This window comes from Lepisosteus oculatus, chromosome 10 (assembly GCF_040954835.1).
Source record: "Lepisosteus oculatus isolate fLepOcu1 chromosome 10, fLepOcu1.hap2, whole genome shotgun sequence".
In the NCBI taxonomy this organism is placed as follows: domain Eukaryota; kingdom Metazoa; phylum Chordata; class Actinopteri; order Semionotiformes; family Lepisosteidae; genus Lepisosteus; species Lepisosteus oculatus.
In genome coordinates this window covers 35935132-35959291 of record NC_090705.1, presented here as the reverse complement: position 1 = coordinate 35959291, position 24160 = coordinate 35935132, and the positions used below count along the sequence as shown (strand labels likewise).

The window sequence follows — 24160 nt, the reverse complement described above, 5'->3', positions numbered from 1 at the left end:
AATGACCCATTTCCCGTTTTTCTTAACCTCTCCCGTTCCAGGTCAATGGACACAGTGCATTAAGGATGTGGATGTGAATGAGCAGTGCAGTAAGATCCTCAACAGCAAGCTCTTCATGTTGGACATGTTGTATGCCCAGAACCAGAAGCCGCAGGATGAGGATACGGAGAAGGAGAAAGACAAAGAGGAAAAGGAGGATAACGAGGAATCTGTGGCCAGCCTGGCTAGTCGAATCTCCATCTTCCAAGCCAGCAAGCAGGCCAGTGAGGAGAGTGTCAAAAAGACAGACAAGGAACAGTTGGACAATCAAGGCAGTGTGAAGGCATTTACTGAGAAGTTTAACAACAGTGAGCTAGTCAAGGGCTTATCGGTGCCAGAGAGCGATCTTGGGGAGAAGCAGCCAGACAAAGCTGTGCCACCTGCCAAAAAGGAGTCTGACTACATTTGGGATCAACTGATGGCCAGCCCTCGTGAGCTGAAAATCAAAGACATGGATTTTACAGACTTGGAGGACGAGGATGACATTGACATTTTGGATATGAATAGCTTGATGAGCTCGGGGGAGCAAATCCTTCCTCCTCCCCCTCCTCCTCCTTCCTTTATGGCCTTGCCTCCCCCACCCCCACTTTTTGGATGCCCCCCTCCGCCCCCAGTGCCTGGCACTATGCTGCCACCTCCACCTCCCTTCAGTGCCCCCCAGCATATTGGATCTCCACAGCTGTCACGAGGAGAACCTCTGTTCCAGAAAAAGAAGAAGACTATCAGGCTCTTCTGGAATGAGGTCCGGCCTATGGAATGGCAGTACAAAAATCACAGACAATGCAAAGAGTCACTGTGGAATAAGTTGGATCCCATCAAGTTGGACACCGCTAAGCTTGAGCACCTCTTTGAAACCAAGTGTAAGGAACTGCCTGTCACTAAGGTAAGAGCAAAAGAACACCCTTTTCTATGTTTGTGAATTGAAATATTTATATCTACATCTGATCATGCTGTTTTAAGGCTTTGTGTTGTTGTAAAAAAATGGGTTTGTTCTTTTCTTAGTTATGTTGTACGTTAGTTGTACAAGTCTGCACGCTATACTACAAAAAGAGTCCAAACAAAGAGGAGCAAAGAAAATTGTTTGGAGTCTAAAAGGAATTTGATACACTTATGACAGGTTAAAGGAGCAGAATCTCTTCAGTCCTAAGCAAGTCCTAGCAACCAAATGAAATGGACGGCTTAAGGGGCCTCTTGTCGTTGAGAACATTTTTACACTCCTGTGTTCTGTAAAAAACCCTGATGCTACAAAACCGTAACAAAACATTTACGGTACCCACTTACTTACTGTCCATTCCCAGAGATATTTGTTAGTTGTAAAGTTGCAGTACCTATGGTTATGAATTTTGTATCATTTTTCTGTGAAAGTGTCCATAGGCAATTGATTATGTTTATGTTAATAAGTTGTATACTCAAAAGATAAAAATAAATGTTTGACAATGCTAAATCAGATTAAAATGACAAAATTTGTACTAAAAACTAGAATTAGCAGAGCATGCAAGAAAAGCCAAACACTGTAGATGTTAATACTGATGTTTCAGTGATTTTTTTTTTGAACAGTTTCACAAAATGCATGTGCAAGTTAAAAAGTACATTGTTATGGGGAGATGACTTGCTTGTCTGTAATTAGTATGGTTAGGTTATTAAGTTGGATTGTAAATTTTTAAGCCAAACCACAACATCATGTTTCATTTCTAATAGTCTGGACACAAATAATCTAACTTTTGCAGGTCTGTTTTTGAAGAGTTTCTGTGGTTTACTATTCGTAATTCACTGTTTCCTGCTGTGTATCCTATTTTTGTAAAACATGTGCTGCTGTTTAGTCCTTGGAGTTAGAGACACATGTTTCTGTGACCTTTTAAAGCACATTGGGAATGTATTGTGTCATTTGGACTGCATTCAGCCTGTGTCACTGTTTCTTTTTAGACCCAAAGAAAAAGTACAGATTAGAAACAGATCAAATAAAATTTAGGATAGTGTTTCTTCAACAAAGAAATGATGGGGTGTGATGGACTCATTCTAGTTCTTTTAAGCTGTGTCAAAAGTATTCTAAATATCCTAGCTGACCAAGTGGGTTTCTTTACATCACTGAGTTCTGTATTAGAGTTCTGTGGTAGAGTTTGAAATAAATCCACATATGTATTTTTTTATAATCATGGGTGTAATTACATTTTCTTAAACAAAATCACTCCTCTGCGGTGTAGACCTATATTGTGTAGGCTGTTTTATGACTTTATTCTTAGTATTTGGAAACCATGTTCAATGTAATATGTTTCTTTTTAATTGGAGTCATCCAAGGAGCATGACAGTGACTACTTAAGTGTGAAATCTGATTAAAGAGATCAGTTTTTGCTTAAACTCTTTATTTCTGAAAGAAAAAGGTTTCACCGTTTTACCAGGATGGTTTGGTAAGATCCGAGACAAATGAAGATGAATAAATATATGATAAGAGGCAGATGTACAGTATTACGAGTGTAAGATGTACTTAAGATATACAAATCCCCATGATCTGACAGTGGTCTACCATTTGGAATGAAAGAAGAAATGTTATCTATAGACCATCAGCAAAACTCTTCCAGCTTCAAACAGGACAGGGATAATACCTATTGACTGGAAAATTGTTCATGATGGGCCCATCCATAAAATGGTAACAAAACTGAATTACATAATAATAGACCTACATTTTACTTATGTTGTGCATAGTTATAGAAATTATAGTTAAAAGTGAAGGTTCATCAATATGTCAACAGGAATTTGGTGGATAGTTAAAATGGATTTAGAAAAGCTGTAATGATGTATGCAGAGCAATTTATATAGTACATGCAAATTATTTAAAGGCCTTTCATGAAGTTCCTTTGAATAGCAAGCAGTAGGTGTTCAGGGTAATGTGTGTCTTTGGTGTAGGAACTGAGTAATGGATAGGAAATAGTGTACCGATAAGGTTTGAATGCTCATGTGGGGGTATATAAATAGTGGAGTCCTACAGGGATCAGTATTAGGACCAACTAACTAAATTCTGGTATAATTAGCAAACATAGATGATATCATAATAGAAGGATTAGAAAACATTGTAAAAGCTGCAATAGCAATAATAATTTTTGGAATTTACTATGGCTAGCATAGTATGTTGGTTTCCTATCAAGTTGGAACTCAGTAGTGGATCAAGTTGGATCTCATGACAGTAGTGAGTGTCATGAGACCCACGATGTCTCATGATAGAATGTGCTCTGACAAGGGGATGTCAAAAGGCATAATGTTATTATGTTTATAACACCCATTTTCTGGTTAACAGCTGTCACAGAAGGACATTTGATGAAACAGTGGCAAAACGATTAAACAAAGTGAAACTAATCTGTGTATGCTCGGTACAGTTCAAAGATTTGGTCAGCATTAGGACAGCTGCAATCAATTTCTCCCAGCCCCTCATACTGAACTGTGTTTTGTATTTGGCCATAAACAGGCACTTCCTGCTGTCTAAAAAAAAAGTAAAGAAAAATGTATTAAAACTCTCCCTGAAAAATAGCCTTCAGATGGTTAAATGCCACAAAGGATGCACTTTTGAAGAAAAAAAACAGGTCCCAGAAAGCAAAGGCCCTTTAATTGCAAGCTTCAAAGATAACACTTTAAATTCAATAATGAAAGGTGTCAATCTATTAATGCTATTTATTACAACTCTTAAAAATAATAAAAAGAACCTTTACAATCTGAAACTGTAATAAACAAAATCCGGTTTTCTAAAACATACTTTAACAGCATTGTTAAGGCAATAATGTGAACTGTGCATGTGTTAATGTATTTTAATGTACTATGTTGACAGGTGTTAATAACTTATCTATTTTTGCTGTGTTAAGCAAATTTCCAAGCCGTACTTGAGGCAGACTTATGGTGGTGTTAAAAAAGAAGTCACAGTAGAATTGAAAGTGGCATTTAATTTGGAAATTCGGAAAGGACAGTTAAACCAGCCTGGGAAACAGTTCTGACCAAACCATATGTTTAAGAGGTAATTAAAGATTTTAAGAAGAAGTCCAACTTGAAGACTACTGCAAGTCGCCTGGAACTTCAACAAGACACTTGGTGCCAACAATTAAAAAGGACTATGCTAAAGTTGCTTTCAGAGTTTTGCTTGCGGCCAAGGCTTCATGTATTCAATCAGTTATGTCAAGCATGCAGTCAAATTGCCTGTCAAAAGGATGTAATGATAGAAGTTGTTTAGTTCATTAGTTGCTTGGGCTTGTTTCTTATTTCTCAGAAAGAGTGGAAATTCTTGGACTGCTCTTGGTGAGCAGCGAAAGAGTTTTTACATGTCTATCTCATTTCAGAGCACTCAGCCAATCTCCCTGGGCCAAGGAGTTTTTAAAAAACGTTTTAAAAGCCTGGTAGATCACACAGACCAAGCATTTTTTTCATTCTGGGCTTGGTTCTGTTCCTGAAAGGTACAGCAACAAAAAATGGTTATAGTTCATTTGAACATGTGATTGAAAGGGATCCATAGGATATGGCTGTTGTGTTCCATTTTGGAAAATATCTACAAATACAGTATAAAGGATTGACAACAAGTCATCTTTTTCTCCATACAAACTTTAAAAAGGAGCCAGATTAGGAGGATATGTTAGCAATGCTGGCAAGAATCTGGTTCAGGTAGATTGAGAAAGCACATTAGATAACGGTCATCAAATATTTCCTTTCTTCAAGCCTGGCAACATGTCTAGACACTGCTGAGTTAGGAACAAGAATGCACTTTATAATGACTATCAGGCAAAAGTTAAGAAAAGCAATTCACACAAAACATTTGCTTATCTACATCAGTAGGTCAATCAAAACATTATAACCAGTATTCTTGTGCAATTTTTTGACTAGAAAGAGTCTAGACTAGAGTTTAGAGTTGCTAGATTTGGCATCCTAACAGCCTCTTTAATTAAAATTGTTAAACCATGCATTATTTAGTTATATTCTTTGTCTGGTAAATATTTTTCTAGCTTCAGGGGGTGGACAAAATAATGTCAACACCAAGCAAAATCTGAATATTTATTAACTAATTTGGGCTGCCCTTTGCCTAGAGAACAGTTTCATTCCTTCTTGGAATACTGTTATATACACTTTGACCTGTTTCTAGGGTGATATTGGACCACTCTTCAAGAATGAAAGCCTCCAATTCTTTGAGAAATGAAGGAGGTGGAAATGGACTCCGCACTTTACATTCCAGAACGTCCCATGAAGTTTTCAATCATCTTTAGATCTAGTGACTGGGGAGACCATGGAACGTGTTTGACTTAAGCAGCGTGCATAGGGGCATAATTGTCTTGGAATATGGAAACTTCTTGATGAAACAATTTTGTACCATAGGGTGCACCTGGTCACCTAAAATGATTTGTATTCTATGGCAATAATTCTACCATGCAGAGTGAAAATTACCCCGAATGCTCACAAGAATTCTGCCCATACCATAACAGACCCACCCCCATGTTTGACAGATGGAAGCATGCAGTTTGGCTGGGGGGCTTCCATTGGCTTTCTTCAAATATAAACCCATCCCCATATAACAGTTAAAGACAACTCATGAGACTGTATAACATTCTTCCATTGCTTACATCGTAAAGCTTACATCGTACAATTGTTATCTGAGTCACAGAGGTGTAGAATTGGTCCTGTTGATATTTTTGTTGTTTGTGTTTCCATTATTTTGTCCACCAAGAGTAAATTATGTAGTTCAATAAAAAAGTGACTGCATCACTCAGAGCTCTGAACCTATTAAAGAAATGAACATTAAATCAAGTCAGCCTCCTTTTTTGGTGAAGATTGAAAAAATGTTCAGTGGTGTCACTAGATAATTCACTTGCTTCGAACATGGTGCAGTTAACCTAAAGAAAGAAAAATGCCTTCTATCATTGTTGGGAAGGAATTATAAGTACTAGAATGATGCTATGTGTGATTCATTTGATCTGTCTTAGTACTGCGTTAAGAGAAACGGGATCAGGTTAATAGAGCTGTATTGAGCCCTGTTCAAGGCCAGTGAAATTCGGTTTGACTAGGAGACAGACTGAACAGTCAAAAAATGGATGGGTATAAATACAGTGTTTTAAAGAAAGGATCTGCAATGTGTCACTTAATTTTGTAGTATAATGTGAAAGTCACAGTCAATAATGGATCTGAACTTGGAATTGTGATGAAGAAGAACTATGCATTAACTACCATATGCTTAATACAATCTGCATTGTTTGACAGACTAGCCTTGAATAGCTGCAGCCTGTACCCTGAACGTCCTTGTGTTTCTTATCCTGAATTTAGAAAACTGCAGCTGATGGGAAGCGACAGGAAATCATTGTCCTGGACTCCAAAAGAAGCAATGCAATTAACATAGGTCTGACAGTGCTGCCCCCACCAAGAACAATCAAGACTGCTATCCTCAACTTCGATGAATATGCTTTAAACAAAGAAGGAATTGAGGTAATATTTAACTGATTGTAGTGGACATAAAGTTTTTCCTTCTAGATCATTTTTAATTCCTCAACAAAGTGATGCTATGCAAATAAATATAGAACCTTGATAAAAAAGTTTCTACTTAGTTACTGTAAGTATGAGAAAGCAGTCATTTGTGTAGTACCCAGCTCAATGAATGCACTGTATACGTACAAGAAAGTAAGAAATTGACATTAATGTTGGGAGAAATTTTGTTGGGATGCATTCAATAACAGTAGGCAATGCTTCTTTAAAATAAAACAACAATTTATTATATATTTGACTAAATTCCCAGCTCAAACTTTCTAAATGTCAAGAAATGCAGATAGAACATGTAACTGGTTTAATTGCCAGTGGATTCTGTCTTAATGAAGTGAGTTTAAATTAGGTTTAAAGAAAGTGGGCAACTGCAGCTGTCCCCAAGTAAACTTTTTTTTTTGTTTTGCTACTAAATAAATACAGATTCAACTATAGTTTTATGTAGGCTATATTCTCTGTGCTATCCAGTTTGAAAAACACAGACCATTTATATTAACTCGTTGTCATAAATTGAGACTCATTAAATGGAATTTTCAGAGCTGTGGTACAAATGTATACAACTGCATTAAAATCTTGCAACCAACTATCTTTTCAGATTGGCTACTGTTTTCACATTTATGTGGTTTCTTCAAAAGATCCACTCAGTTGAGGTTATTGTGTACAATTAATCACCTCAATGATTAAAGTTTGGGATTACAAGCACATTTTAATGTCATTTTAGAACTATAATGGAGTCTTTGGTCATTTGAATCGGTACATATTAAATTCAGGAGACAATCCCTTAATCACACAATCCATAATCCTTACTGGAAATACATAGTACATGCATGTGGCAAGTATACAAAACCAAAAAAATACATTATGTACTCTGGCACAGGAGATGTGAATCACAAACAAGCAAACGTTTTCATGCTGTATTTTAATGCTGCAGGGTAATAAAATGTATTCTGTTTAATTCCAAACTCCTGACCTTCTGGTTTCTGCCAAAAAACACCAAAATTGCAGGAATCTGTTTTTATTTAGACATGTAAATATTTTAATTTGAGACAACATTTTAACTTTATAGGGTTATGCTGTCTCATTTGTTTTATAAGTTCTTTTCTTGCTCTCTAAACACAGAACTTTGTGGTTGTTTCTTTCTATTATGTTTTTTTTTCTCATAATTTCTATTTCTAGCACCCTGTGACCTTCAGTTTTCTTGTTCCTAAATTACAATGTCCAATGGTTTCAAGTGACACCAATTTAAGCAAAGCAGATTCTTTTTTGGTTCAGTGGACAGGCCATTTTATTAACATATCTCATTCACAGTTGTGGTTCATCAGCATAGTGTTAAACAACACTTAACACCTCTTGCCTGGAGGTTTGTGGGTTCAAATCCAAGTGGAAATGTTGCTGCTGTACTCTTGAGAACAGTACTTATCACACATTTATTTAGCAAGCCCAGCTGTCAACATGGATATTAAACATCTATGTATTTTCAAAAAATTCAAATTCAGGGTCATGGAGGAGCCACAGCTTCTCCCTAAAAAGTCACAAGGGCAAGACTGGGTACACCCCAGAGAAGACACCAGTCCATCGTGGCACACACACAGACACAAACATGTACATACTGACACCTAGGCCAATTTCACCAGTATTTCCTACCAGTATGTTTTTGGACTGCGGGTGGTACCTGAAGCAACCCAAGGAAACTCACAAGAACACAGGGAGAACATACCACTCAGATAGCACCCCAAGTCTGGAATTGAACACAGGGCTCCAAGCACTATAAGGCAGTGACGCTAACCACCATTCCTCCCAGAATATCAAGTCTTTATATGAAAATGGTTAATCTATGTAAAACATGTAATCCATGTAAGTCAAATAAATTATTGTGGTTCTTTCCCTGATACCTAGAAGGACAACAGCCCCCTATCTGAGACCAGGAAAACAATTTTAAAATTACAGCACTTTAAATGAATTTGCATTCAAAAGTGACTTCTCAGATGAGATTTGATGTTGTTTTTCCCCACAATATAGTGTAAAGACCAGAGTGTTAGACTCCCCCTAGATGAGATGCAAATCTATTTTAGGTACCCATTTATAAAGCTTGGATGACTGATTCAAAATATAACTCGCTCAAAGATGCAATAGCTGTGTGTGCTTTGAGGTCTTATACAGTACATGACACTATCTGGATCCACGGTTTTAAACAAGTCTCAATTTGTTGTTTCCAGAAAATTCTTACAATGATCCCAACTGAAGAGGAGAAACAGAAGATCCAGGAAGCTCAGCTGGCCAACCCAGACATTCCTCTGGGCAGTGCTGAACAGTTCCTGCTCACCTTGTCTTCCATCAGCGAGCTTTCTGCCAGGCTTCAGCTGTGGGCCTTCAAAATGGACTATGAGCTGATGGAGAAGGTCAGGGACATACTAAGCGAATGATGCTTCAACCCTGCTTCAAGTAAAAACACTGTGGTGCACAGAGGATTGTGAATTAGTAGGCATCCAGAGCACCACTGTTCTTGAAACAATTTTCTAATGAGACACTTAAAAAATTCAAGTTTCATATACAATTTTTTTGTGTAGTATGCCTGCTTATTCACTTCTCCATGCAAGCCATGCAACTTTTAAATGATTTTTATCATTCTTGCTATTTTTATTTCTTACTAGAACCATACAGTAAGATGGGCTACTAGCAGTTATATAGCTTGTAAAGCAGAACTAAGTTTTTAAACTGATGGAATTCTATCTGTAATAATACTCTCCTGTAAAATTAAAGCTTCCTTCCTTGAATCCAAAGAAGTTCAAGTGCATCCATAAAAAATATTACTGTTAAATATAATGTCATTTCTGTCATTTTCAGGAGGTAGCCGAGCCTCTCCAAGACTTGAAAGAAGGAATGGACCAGTTAGAAAACAATAAGACATTGAGATATATTCTGTCCACATTGCTTACAATTGGCAATTTTCTGAATGGATCAAATGTAAGTAATGGTCTTGGCTCCTTGGATCCTTAAAATGTTTTTACATTACTTTTGTCTCTTGAAATACTTAACAAGGGAAAAATGTGGTTATGTTGATGTTGTTGAATAAAAACAGAATGTTTTCTAAAACCTGTTTGGATATAGTTTTGCTCTGCTTTTTTTCTATTTACTTCGTAATTTTAGATGGCACAAATTTACTCTGTATGCGTTTACATGTTCCACATGGTGGCACAGGGTACCCAAGAGTTTATGTTAGATTGTGGGAGAAGACCTTTATCCAGTCCAGTAATTTTAACTCTGCCTTTTGTGGATTTCAAGTTTCAAGACAAAGAACTGAGCTATTTTAACTTCACTTCTCATTAATTTTGGAAACGTATGTTTATGTGTGGAAGACTGATGTAGAATCTATTATAAGACTGAGGTTTTCTCTTAATGCACTGCTCTTGTGCTGCATTTCAAGGCCAAAGGATTTGAGCTGAGCTACTTGGAGAAGGTTCCAGAAGTGAAGGACACAGTTCATAAGCAGTCTCTTCTGCATCACGCTTGCACCATTGTGGTGGAGAAGTTTCCAGACAGTACAGATCTCTACTCTGAGATTGGGGCCATTACCAGATCAGCCAAGGTATTGCCTCAGCCATTAACCTCTCATCCTTTACCGCCTTAGCGTTTTGTTAAAGAGAATTTGTAGTGGGGCACATGTTTGCTAGACCAAGGAGGTTTGTCATTGCGACATTAAACAGATTGACTTAATCCACCTTTTTTTCTCAGAGAAAGAAAAATACAATTTCGTCAGACAAAGGTACCTTCATTCAGCAAAATTCTAAAAATTTCTCTCACACCCAAATACAACCTAAGCAATGAAACAGTAAAAGCATGCATACTTCTATTTTAGCCTAAATATAACAGAAGAGATTAATGTTAAATTAATGTTAATTAGTTGATACGCACACCTTTGATGCTTAATACCCCTTTACAACATTATTGCAATAGTTATAATAATACAATAAAACAAGCCCTTGAATTCTTAAAAGTGTAAATCAGCTGTTAAGTAACTGAACCTCCACACATTACTGGAACAGAAGCATAAATGGAAAAAATAATGTGGAAATAGATTTGTTTTATTTTACATTTTAATACTGCATAAGCAGTCATCTGAATATGCGGTTTTAAATCTAATTTTCATTCTCATTAAAGTTAAATTTAAACCAATGCCTTCTGTACGTTTGTCCATTTTTAAAATGGGTCAAAATATTAAATTAATTAAATGAGAAATCTAAATGTTATCCTAAATGTTAATACTGTTAATTTCTTTACACAGAAGGTTGTGTATAAAACACGTGATTCATTCATGTTTTTAAAGCGGATTGAAATCCTTAGATTAATCAGTAACTACCAAATGGACTACATGGGCCAAGTAGCCTCCTTTTGTTTGTAACTATTCTTATCTGAAGTAACCTCTGTTTGTATATAAACAGTCTAGTGACAAGAATTCAGTAGCACTCAATACTTCACTCTTTTGGTCTTTCTGTGACCGTATACCAGTCCAGGCGGGACAAGACAGTAGCATGTACAAGATAATAATAAGGCAGCTGAGATTGCTGGTGAGATGGAGAGACTGGGTCACCTCTCCTGGACTGTACCAAAACCCTTCCAGAGGAGGAGATCACAGTTGATTCTCAGGTTGAGAGCAGGTACAATAAACCACATAACATTGTTTAATAATTCCGGCAGCTGGCACAAGTATTCTGGTAAAAGGTTTGGAGCCTTTAACTTTGTCTTGGGTGTTTATACATGTCATTATTCAGAGTAGAAGTGCTCCATCAGTATTATGGTGCACTTGTAAGTCAATACATTGAATTATATACTTTAAGACAATAATGTTTTGTGTGTCAAGGCTGCTCATTTAGCCTCAGAACAAAGGTAATAAAAAGCATAGTTATTTTCTTTATATAAACTAAAACCTCAGCTTCCTTTCTGGTAACACAGGTGCTGGCAGACTAAATGTTGTAAAAAGTGCAGTTGCCTGTCTGGATTTTTTTTTTAAATACACTCTGTATTACTTTAATGCGCAAGTAACCAGTAAACCTGGTACAATCAAGGCTGCCGGAACACAAAATCTGTGCCAGACTTTTTGAAACCTGCACTAGCATGACTGTGGTTGACCCTGTGATTATTTTTGTTTTAATGTGTAGTAAATCTCTCATGCCATACCCAAGGAAAGGGTTTTGCTTTGATCCCCAGCCTGCTTTGTGTTAGGGCTCTGCTTTGAATTAATAACAAAATGTTGTTTCATACACAGTGACCGCACCAGCAATATTGTTTATTTAGCATTCTGCTTAATTGTCCCTGCTCCTTTGAATTTAATACAAAGAGCAGCTTTTTTTTTATTCTCCTGACAATATTTGTATAGGCTATCCATTTTAGAATGAGAGGCTTTGTTTTCCAGTTTGAGGTATTAAAGAAGGGTCCAGGTCTAACTATTGAACCGCAGTCCTTTGTAGGAGCAGAGTATAAAGTTATTATACTAAAGTCTATACCGGCTCTTATGGAGCTCCTTATGGAGCCAGTATAGACATTAAAAGGAGATAAATTATTTTTAATGTAATGTGAGTGCATCAGAGAAAGTAAGTGGATTTTTAGAAGCAGCACATCTCAGTTTTTGTTTATTCCCATTAAGAATGATTATATAGATTTTAAAATTCCATATAATTTACACAGAATCTAATAATATAAATAAATAATTCATTACACATACAGTATATAGCTCTTTTCCAGAAAATCCACTTGCTTAGCTTTTATTTTCATCTTGCATTTTCCCTGGGCTGGGTAGTAGCCCATCAGAGACAGAAGGGATTACCATATTCGAATTAATCCCTTCAATAAATTGGAAGAGAATAGTCTACCCCAAACTGCAAATCTTTGCAATCAGATCAGCATGTTGTCCTTTTATTGATTGAGTATGCCTGAAAAAATGCTTTGAGGACTGTATTTAGAATTCCTAAGGTTTCATTGGCTCTCTACAGAAGAAGAATAAAAAAGAAAGCCGAATGGTAAAAAGCTGAAAATAAGGAGTTGAGTAATGAGCAGTGAGTGAGGTTGAATTCTCTTCCTGTTTCCCAGTCATCTCAACTTTTTTCATTCAATTAAAGGGTAAATTCTGATTAATGTTAGGAAGTTAACTGTAGTTTATGGTTTAAATATCATGCTCACCTGTTGTTTTCACAAAAAATAATAAGAAGACTGCAATAATTAAGTCTGTGTTAATTCATTACAACTAAAAAGTGAACAAACTAATACAGAATTAGTATGTTCTAAATACTTGTGTTTCATCTCTTCTGTTTAGAGGTGAGATAATATAATTGAATGCTTTCTTCCATATATCCAATTGGGGTAAATTCTAATTGATATAACATATACATTTAGCATATCAATTCTAATTGATATAGCAATTAGAATTTTGTTCCATCTATTTCATAATATTTAGTGAAATTCATATTTTCTCTTTAAAGCTTTCTGGGTAAGAAGAGTTTAGGTAATATAAATACAGTGCACCTGTGCCAAAGTTGTCTTTTCATTGAAAGTATATTAAAACTTGTTAATATACTTTCACTTAACACTTGGAGAATAATTGACCTTCACTTCTACAACAGCCTCTTGCTCTTTTGCTCAGATCATTTTAGTTTCCTCAACTGATTCCTTTTTCTCAACAAAAACAGAAGGCTTAGTCAGTCTGTGTATATCAACAAACAAAGAAATATTGTGAAATGAGAATGGGTTTTTGACAGATGTTTAATCAAACCATAACAAAGGTTTGGAAAAGGTCACCTGTTTGATCCCCAAGCAGTTGGCACTGTTTATTACAACGTGAAATCCACATCTTTCTCTCTCAAGAGATAGAAACCCTCCATGAACATAAAAAAGCAGTGAATAATTACAGATTTGTATTCCCCTATAATTAGCAGATTTAACTGAAAGGATTTTCTTGTCACATAAATCAGTCACAAAGGATTCTCTTCTTCAAAGAGTGGGAAAAGGGTCAAATATTTTCTCTAGGTCACATAAGGAAAGTAATATTTTCAAAACAGGTTCTGTTAGACTACTGTATTGTATTTTATACATCTATAGTCAGTAAGTTCACCTGGATTTTGTGAAGTGCTGGTTAAATGTAAGCATCAGCTAACCTTCATCTCTTGGCCTGATTTTTTAATGTGGGCAACCTAAAGGTAAACAGATTATGTTAGAGTGGACAGCTCAACCACAAAGAAAAAAAGAACTGGGATTCATCAGTATTAGAGGAACAATTAAGCTATGGGCAACCGAAGCAAATCTAACAAAGTGTACAGTATCTAACTTTAAAAAAGCCTTTGTGACAAGCCAAGGTTTGACTTAAAAGCAGAGGCTGGAATTCTGAGATGTTGTCAGGTTCTTGTTTTGCTTTCATCACTGCCAAGTAATTTAGCCAGTACAGAAGAGGACACTTCACAGCACATTTCAGTGAGGCATAAACCCAGGAAATGTTGTTGTTCTTGATTTGTTATACATGTTGATAGCTACTGAAGGGATATTAAAAGTTTACAAAGTTTAACAAAAATGTTAAAAATTATAAGTAAATAACAGCACGATTCGTAAACCACTTCACCACACCACTGATATCCTAAAAAATACAATCTTTTTGATTTGGATTCCACTCTACAGAATTTCAGTCTTAATAACGTGAAGCCCAAATGACACTGATTTTTGCTTCTACTGTCACTTTTACGCTTAAACATAAGTGACACTAGAACTTTTTACTTCATTGAGAGGGCACATTTTGCCACCTGTATCAATTGGGAAAATAGTCATGTTTCCTAGTGCATTAGTCCTTTGACAGTGCACTAGTTGTCAAAGAACATTAGGATTTCAGTCATAAATTGGATATAATTTTATTTTAATTTTACTGAATTGTTTTCAATGTAGGACATTTCTGTGTGTGATTTTGGAGATGGGATCTAGCAAGTTGCCCAGCTCATGCACAGATTAACTTCAAATACATGGGACTTCCCCTTCAGTATGCCCTAACAGGGAAACATCCATAAGCTTTCTAACATATGTGTATCAGTAAAGTCAAGGACCAACAAAGCTCTGGCACTAAATTTGATACGCTATCCCCTTCCTGCAACATTGAGCTTCTATATAGCAAGGAATATAAAGACATGTGGTTAGTTTGGGTTTCTCTTTTCCAAGGCAGTTAAATTCCAAGGAAGGGAAGGTCCCTCATATTTCCACAAAGGAAATAAAAAGTTCGCAAAAGAATCTTAATATATTGCTGAATACAGTCTCGTAATCTTGCACACAAACTATATGAACCTATAATTTTGAAAAACATATTTTAAAATGTTGTCATATGTGCATATGTACGTCTTACAATATGTATGTGAAGGTCTATAAATGTCATCTTTGTGTTGCTTAACTGTAGTGCCTATGTACAACTCCAGCTCAAAAGATCCATTACCCTAATAATCAGATCCATCAAATCCAAGAGCAGGGCAAAGAGATACCAGAGTCATGTTATTTATGTGTTATTTCCACCTAAGCCTCCCTTTCCCCATGCATGACAAAGACTAGTGTATTTATAAATGAGAAAGTTAGACTGACATAATTAAGAACATTTGATTAATACCAGTAAAAGTCCTTATGTATTTGTAATTATTGTGTTACAGGTCTATGAATATAAAGCAAAAAAAAACATTTTAAAAAGCTTTTAAAAGTAGTCTATAATGCTATTTTTGTTTTTCAGGTTGACTTTGATCAGCTTCAAGAAAACCTGTGTCAAATGGAGAGGCGTTGTAAAGCATCCTGGGATCACCTTAAAGTTATAGCAAAACATGAGATGAAGCCAGTCCTCAAACAGAAGATGTCAGAATTCTTGAAGGATTGTGCTGAAAGGATCATCATTTTGAAGATTGTGCATAGAAGGATAATCAATAGGTAATAGACGAGCCTTAACATTTTAAAATACTGAAAAAATCATTTTTGGTGCAAACGTTTCTATAAAGTGTCATAAAAATCATAAGAACACCAAGGCAGATAAAAATGAGAATGATGAATGACGAAAAGAGAAGGGTGTGCTTTCATTAAAAGTATTGGTAATTGGTAATATACACTACCTATTAATATTAAATAAGTAGTGTGGCTGAATTTTCTTTTCTCCTTATGAAGATGTTTTTACCCATCTAATTATTTTCGTTATATTGCAAACAATGAGGAAAAAGGGTTTTGAAATGGATTACAACAGAGTAAAAGTGAACAATAAAAAATACAATCAAGTGACATCTTGATATACTCTGTTATGTTTTATTTTACACTTTATACTCTTTAAGTATTGGATGCAGTAGGAATGTAGCTCTTGCTGATGCTCTCACTCTAACTACAAGATCTGAGGCAACTCAGAAAAGAGGATTTGCTGCTGCTTGGTAAAGTGCACAAACATAGACCAGCAACAGTCTGCTGAAGAGATGTCCCAGATCTGTACACCAAGCAGATGTCTTTAATAGTGTAGTTGTGTGAGATCCCTTTTGTACTTTATACTGTATGAGACAGGCATAAGTGATTCATACAGAACAGAAACAAATGGTTATTCAGATGTTTCTTTGTTTTTAACTCAGGTTTCATGCATTTCTCCTGTTCTTGGGACACCCTGCCTATGCCATCCGAGAGGTCAATATTCACAAATTCTGTAAGATAGTGAGTGAATTTGCCCTGGAGTACCGCACCACACGGGAGAGAGTGTTACAGCAGAAGCAGAAACGAGCCAACCACCGCGAGAGAAACAAGACCAGGGGCAAAATGATCACAGACGTAAGTCTGAATCTTGCATTGTCACTTTATTGCGTTCTGCTGGAAGGACTTTATCTTTTATTTGAAGACTTTACTCCAACAGGGTTGTATGGTCTGGTGTTGGGAACTGGTTAGGGTTCACAGTAATCACTTTCAAGTGGTTACTGATATAAAGTTCAGATCTTCATCCAGTCAACTCTTTGTTCCTTATGTTCATTTAGTTCTGCTCAGGAGCATTTGCTTCTGTTCAAAGCACCTCTCCCTCACTGTCTTTGACATTTAGAAGATGGTTCTGGACCATTTGCTCAGAGTACAATGGCTCACAGACGTTGTGACTATGCATTAATGTAACAGTGACTTAGATGTATTAACATGGAAAGAGCAGAATAACAGAAGAGTCATTTGTATCAAGGCTGTGAGCATTTTAAATTTAGACATTTGAAGTCATTTATAGTGTGGCTCTGGAAGTTGCAATTTTTCACTACTATGTTTTAGCATTAATCAACAACTTGTGTTTAACAAAAAGGCTTGATTTTTTCCATTGCTCCATGGCTGTCTTGCATGCTACTTCAGCGAACAGTGAACAAAATCAAATTGAACAGACTGGTAATTGAGTAGAATGATTGGGATCACTAGAGTTAACTAAACTAAGACTGACAGCTTCTCCATGTTGTTAAGACCAGGACCACACATACACACAATTCTCTTAATATTGGAACCCTTTAGCAAACTCTGCTTCATATCCACCTCAATAAAACGAGAGGTTCTCCAGTAATTTGCCAACTTTCAAGATAGTTTCAAAGGACTTTCATTTCAAAAAAGCTAAGGTTTCCTCGGGGAGAATGAAAATATCCCTGCAAATTCTCTTTGAAACTAAGTCCTGCAAATTACACTTTCAATTCAGTTTTTCTTCTAAAAAATGCTAATAATTATAGCTTATAATTGAGAACAAATGTGGCCCGCATACTAAAAGCTACCTCCTCATGAACTTCCTCAATTCCTTCCAGAAAGAAATGCAAAATCTGCTTTGTTTTCTCATTGGATTTTTTATTAAAAAACATTTATCCCACCACTAAAAATATGGTGCTAAATGCAGCTTGATATAACATAGATCCATAGGCTATGAAAAAGCTGTCAAACCTATCAAATTAGAAGTTCTAGAAATAGCTGTGTTCTGTTGTTGGTCACAGGAATTTGTTGACTCGTCAGATCTGAGAAAACCGTAAGGTGTGTAGAAAAACAGATGACATTTCTCTGGAACATAATTTCTCAACCAATGCCACTGTATTCTGATTTGGGACAAAGTGTTATAGGAGGTGCTGTCCTTCAGATGAGATCAAGACTCTTTGATCAAGATCTTATGGCCTTTTCTATTGCTTGCAAGAGTAGTGGTGAAAACCCTGGTGCTTTGGCTGAATTGCACTCAGGGCTTAAACTTATAATATGACAGTGAATGCTACTGTATATCTTAGTGGTGATAAGCGTGCTTTGTTAAAGAATAAACAAATAAATGAAGTTAACAATAGATTCTAAATAGGTTACATAGAGAGAAAACCATTTTTACTTAGCAGATCTGTGTATCAATTCAGTAAAGGACAGCAAGAAAAAGTATATTAACAAGAACTGCATATGCAATCTGTGCCAGGGATACAGTGTTCTGAGGGAATTACTGCTTGAAATCTAGGAGGTTTTCTGTGGCCATTATACTGTGAGACCTATCGTTATCAAATGAATGGAGTTGTTCAAAACCCAGGTGAGAATCTGGGTTGAATAATGTAAGGAAAATTCTTTCTTGGTGTGTATTCTCAGCATTTATCATGTATGTGAATAATTAAATCACTAACCTACCAGAGGTTTGAATTAGAGTGCTTATTAAAAACTGTATCTAAGAAAAAATGCCATTCTGAAATATAAATATTTTCTCCTCTGCCAAATAGTTATTTAAGTAATGATAAAAACCTATTAATCTGAGAGAAACATTTCATTCTTTACAACCTGTTTGGTTTGGCGAAAGCTTTGTTTGAGTTCAGAGAACCCTTATTTAATCACTGTGTGAATATGAAAACCTCTGCATGCTGTTGCAAAGGAAAAATAAACCATATCTATAATAAATGAATCTCTTCTTATGACACAAGACACACAATTTGTACATACTCATATGAAGTCTGCTTGCATTTTAGAATTAGTTAGAATAGTCTGTCATCCTTTCCCGCTTCATGCTGTGTAACATGCTTTATGTCTTTAATGCTTTCTTCTTCTATCTTCATTCCATTTCCTCTTTGCTCTGTTTCCTCCAGACTGATGATGAAGAGGAAAGTGAGGTAGGGTTGTCATGGGGACCAGTCTGAGCTGGATTGCTTTTTGCGTGTTTGTGTGCTAAGTGTTTATTTCTAACAGCTGATGAAACATCACAATGTTTTTTGTCTTCTGGCTTTCCTTTTCTTTGCATTTGGCACATACCGAGTGGACACTTGTTTGCTGTGATCATTTTAATTAAATCCCCAAATACCTGCAACATTTGATACTTTTCAGAGTGTTACCTTTATAAGTGGGAAATTATTATCATTTTCTCTTCTGGTGTTTTAAGAAAATAGTGCAATGAAACTAATATACACAATTTTTAACAAATGTTCAAAATGCACTTGCTCTGTCTCATGTAATTGATGTTTATGGTGGTTCAGGGATTGAAATTGAAAAGGAATTAAGTATATCCGTTTACTGACTACAAAACCTGAAAATCTAACAGGGTAGCCCAATAAATTGCAACAAGGAAACACACACCATGTATGATCTGCATTTGAAAACATCAGATGTAGTTCCTTTTTTTAAAATTAACTGAAAGGAGTCCATGAACGTTTTATGACTGATTTTAAACACATTCCACAAACAACTGGAGAAAATTGTGTTATCATACCCAGAAATCATTACGAAGGCATCGAATCATATTACAGGAGTCTAGACTGCTGCCACTGGTCCATTGAAGTTCAGTTTGTGTTTTCCTGGCTATGAAAAAATACTGTACTTACCCTTACCCTAGTTGTGGGCTATACTAATGATATTAGAATGAGCAAACAATAGAATTAGGTGGCTGTTTACCCAAAGGCCCGGTAAATAAACAGTCTTCTATTGCTTATCCAGGTGATTCCCATTAAAGAGTGCTTTAGCTGAGTAATTTAATCCTGTTAGGTAGCATTTGATCCCTGCTCAGGAGATATGTTTAACAATAGCTTTCAGGCATAAAAATGATTATGTAAAGTCTAAGTAACTTTATCGGCCACTTCTTTGCTTTGAGGGGGTATGAGTGCGTGTTACTTAGATCTCCAGGTGGTACAATAAAGCGAATGTGAGGTCACTATTTAATGGCACGCACTTCCGTATTTGAACAGATCCCAACTACCCTGTTAAGCTTAACACCATCTCTTCATTTTTTTTTTCTTCTGAGGTGGTTTAACAGCACTGAGGCATTTCTGAATACAGTTCATGAAACTGAGTATTAAGTATCAATTTGTTGTGGTTTTTTTTTTGTTGTATTTACCTAATTTAGGCCTATCCACAAGGGAGGGCCTTAGGTATACAGTATTTAATAGTAAGGAACAAGGGACCCTGATCGAATTTATGAATGAGAAATGTGACCCTTTTTCTCATTTATGAGAACATTTTTGTCCTGTCTTTCCCATCCCAAAGTATACAAACAAACAGTAAACAATTTAGTATGTCCATTAACATTGCTATGTACACGATTCATAAGCATATGTCATTAGCAGTACTTCTTCTACTAAAGTAGGGCATCTTTTGTGGCTCTGGAGGCTATACCAGTAGGACTGATTTTTGAGATGGGAATTGTGGTATTACGATAGTGTTCTGGAACATACAGCTAAACAATGAAAATATTTTGAGCTATTGTTAGGTGTATTTAAGCCTCTATTTTGTTTAGCGATTTCCTTTAAGGTTACAACAGCAGTGTCGGCAGCAGGGACTTGAACCCACAGTCCATCATTTATGAGTTCAGTATCTTAATCACTCACTACACCCAGTCACTATGCCATCTCCTAAGTGGTTAATATTCCTATAATATTTTTGAATTGGCCTACTTCTAACAGGGCAAACCTTCAGGCTAAATTAAATGAATCATTAAAAAAAATGATTACTTGTTTTCTTAAGACACCACTATGTATATTTTTTCCTTCTTTTGGAAAAATCTTCCTGTATGGACCTATACCTATGTGAAAAGATATTTTGATCATCTGGGTGATTTTGTAGTCTTATGTCTTGTACTCTTTTGCTATCTTCTAAACCTATTGAAAATTAATTTGTTTGTAATGGATTTTTGGATTCTTTGGAAATTCAAGCTGCTGGACAGATCAGCCATGAAACTGTGTTAAATTAATGCATTCAGGAACCTGAACCTTCTTACTAACAGTTAAAAGAACCTATTTTGAAACTTGTTTAAATAAAAGTGCTTCTTAAAAAGAAATCTGTTTTCCCCATTTAAAACATGCTGTAGATGATCTAAGACATTAAAGAAAATTCTGTATGTAACCAATTAATGTGTGACATCTATCTTTAATATTGCATAAAATGTGTATGTTCATAACACAATGATAATGAAGTAGGAAAGAGTCCTGAAAAATATCAGATTTTATTGCAGACTAATCTAGTAATTGTTCTGAATGGATGGATTGTAAAACAATCTGAGAGAACAAAGATCACGTGTGAAATGCTTTTGATGCTTTTGTGTTTGCCAGGATGGGAATTCAGATTCATCTTGGCCTTTACAAGGCATGCAATAGTTTTTGTTTTTCAAAAATTAACAGCAGGGTTTGGCAAATGATGTTGCTGTGGTGTGTTGTTGACAGACTGGGAAGTTCTGTAGTGCTCCAGCCAGCAGCCCAAGCCAGCCACAGGGCCTGCAGTATGCCGAGGACGCAGCTGAGCACGAGAACATGAAAGCCGTGCTGAGGAGCAGTGTGACGAGTGGAGAGAGCAGCACGTCTGTAGTCCTGGGGGTACGCACTCGAACCCGAGCCAGCAGAGGTAAGACAGGCTTTACAAGCGCACCTTCACACTGCTCACACTACACTGCAGACCAGTGCTGATTATTTTTATCTGTGTGTTGTTTCCATGTCAACTGAAGTCTTGAGACAGGCCAGGTGTGATATATTATGTAATCAGATTTCATCAAGACTTTGCAGTCAGTAACTTTAAGTGTTACCAAAAATGCAACATTAAGTGTTCCTGTCTGACTTGTGTCTTTAAATTGTCCCAGTCAAGGTGTAGTCCTGCCTTGTAGCGTGCTTGTAGTCCTGTGCTCTAAAATCATAGGATAATTAATGTATTGGGATCCTTCTAATGAAGGATTAGGCTCGTATTCCAAAAAGGTTTGGGTTAGATCTGTTTCCCCAATGTAATTAAATGACATTTTTTAAGCCACACATGCAGTTAATTATTTCTTCTGTTTCTTTGTGAAATTGTTTATGTGCTACATGCTAGTGCTTGGACCAGAGAGAAAACAAAATCAGCTTTAATGTTATAATTTATACTTTTCTCGGATAATGGATATTTTCACCTAAAAGAACAGAATTTGTTTTTGTTTAATAATATTAAAGCTTTATATTATACCTTTACATTATAGCTTAAGTGATGATGTTAGCTTGTTATTACTAGTACTACACCTTTTTTCCACATTATTGCTGATCATTTGAATTAAAGGACAAAGAACAGTTTGGAAGCAATGACAAATTCCAAGAGGAATATTTTTGATTCCAAAACCAGCCAATATTCACATCCGTTTCTATTAACAACTGATATTGTTATGCATTTCCAGAATAAAATTTTAAAAATAAAACAACTGGATTGAAGGTCACAGGGCTTTAAATGAATACTTAAATACTTTATTTCCTTGTTTGAAAGCTTTTTTGGAACGTTGAACAAATGACTTCTTCAGTGCAGTTTTTATTAATGTTTTCAGCATAGATGCAGCATGTTTGATTTAGATTTTTATACTTGATCCTCTCCCAAATGTAAATTGCTACAGAATATCACTTCTTATTAAGGTCACATACTGTAAAGCACTGAAAATAATTAACATCTTTCATTTTCATTACTAGAACAATCGTAAAGATCACATGTAATCAATCTTATCACAAGCAATGCCAAACTATTGACACAGAAGAAAGACTAGTTCTTTCTTGTAGTGAAACTGATATTCCTTTTGCAGCTATGCCATAGAAAGTACTGTACAACTGTTCTCCAGTATGGTCCTACAAATTCAATGTGCCCAGGATTCAGGAATTTATTTTGTAGGCCGCGTTGGATCCTGGAATACAGCAAATGACGACTCACCCAATGCAACGGATGATGCAGCAGACGAGATCATGGAGCGGATTGTGAAGTCTGCGACCCAAGTGCCAAGTCAACGTGCTGTGCCTAGAGAGAGAAAGAGATCGCGTGCAAATAGGAAGTCCTGTAGGTCAAGTTTCATTACTCGCAATTTTGGAATTCTGTAACAGATATTCTTGTAAAATTCCCTTCAATTGTGAAGCCTCATTTAAAGTGTCAAATTTTGCATGACAGTTTTTAATTCTGAATAAATCAAGATACATTAACAGCCTGTTTTATTACTTTAGACATTGTGCTTCTGCATAAGTGTCTTTAGCTGGGAAGTGCTTTTAATGTAAGAGCGACGAACTTAATGTGAAAAGCACCTATTATAGACTAAGCCCAAATATGAGATAAGATCTTGTGCTGACAAGTTCAAATTAAAGACCTGCATTAAAGAGCAGAATTAAAGAGAAGTGCAGGGAATACTTTCAACAAAGTAGCAGGTGATACTGTTGAAGTTGGCTGTTTCAGGAACCTCAAGAAGTGACTGTATGACAATCTGAGACTGGCATGTTAATAGCGATCAAATGAGCAATATGGATCAAACCCCCCACCCTTATTCGTAACCTTATTTATGATCATATGGTCTTAATTTCACAGAACAACTCCACTGAAGACCCATATGGATTGAGTATGACCCAACTGGCCGCCTAGGTGTATTTAAATCAATCCATCCATTTCCTAACCAGTTCTTCCAATTCAGGGCAGTGAGGGAGCCAGTGCCTGTTCTGGCAAGCAATGGGCGCAAGACTAGAACTGGCCTTGAGGGAAAGGCCTGTCTATTGAAGTTTAGACACACACACAGACATATACTGTGCATGCACACACTCACACTTGGGGCCAGTTTTCCCAGAAGCCAATTAAACTACCAGTGTGCTCTTTGACTGCTGGAGCAAACCGGAGAACCTGGAGGAATCCCAGAGGAACACAGTGAGAACATACAGTACAAACTCCACAGAGGTAGCACCCCCTAGCCTCAGAGCCGCACGACAGAGATGCTAACCAATGCACCACTGTGTTGTCCGTGTATTTAAATATAAGATATTAGTTATATATCCAAACATAAGTTACTGTTCAGGTGGGTTTTTGATAAACAATAGGATTTAGATCTCGGACTAAAAAAACAATGAATGTATTTGACAATTCCTGACCAGTCTGTCTTGCCATGTGTTGCAAGCATTAACAGACTTCTCCAATGAATAGTGTTCCTGGGATTTAACAAGCCAGCAGGGTAAAATATGTGGAAAAAGTCTTCTGTTTTTTTAAACGAAGTAAAAAACACCCTTGACTGCAAAATGCAACATACACTGATATGTAAGATTTTTCCTTCTTGCCTTGGTGAGTAGTTGGACATTGTATTGTTTTCTCCCTGGTTAAGGCATGGCCCTTTCATATGTAGAGTCTTGGCATTTTTCACACGTTTCATGCAATATGCTGAAGGATTTACAAACTGAGAGAACTGTTTCTC

At 36.3% G+C, this 24160-nt stretch overlaps 1 protein-coding gene across 6 annotated transcripts in view; it reads left to right on the top strand.

Annotated features, from left to right (window-relative positions):
* fhod3a (formin homology 2 domain containing 3a) overlaps positions 1–24160 on the top strand; it is a 240149-nt gene that overhangs the window by 209916 nt on the left and 6073 nt on the right. For 5 of the 6 annotated variants that reach the window (XM_015356991.2, XM_015356990.2, XM_069195146.1 and 2 more), the window contains 10 exons: positions 42–922; positions 6322–6480; positions 8748–8930; positions 9376–9495; positions 9956–10117; positions 15272–15462; positions 16140–16332; positions 18609–18632; positions 21168–21345; positions 22615–22776. In XM_015356991.2, coding sequence (XP_015212477.1) covers positions 42–922; positions 6322–6480; positions 8748–8930; positions 9376–9495; positions 9956–10117; positions 15272–15462; positions 16140–16332; positions 18609–18632; positions 21168–21345; positions 22615–22776 — 2253 coding nt within the window. The remainder of the gene's footprint in view (positions 1–41; positions 923–6321; positions 6481–8747; positions 8931–9375; positions 9496–9955; positions 10118–15271; positions 15463–16139; positions 16333–18608; positions 18633–21167; positions 21346–22614; positions 22777–24160) is intronic. The other variant, XM_069195145.1, reaches the window with a different exon arrangement.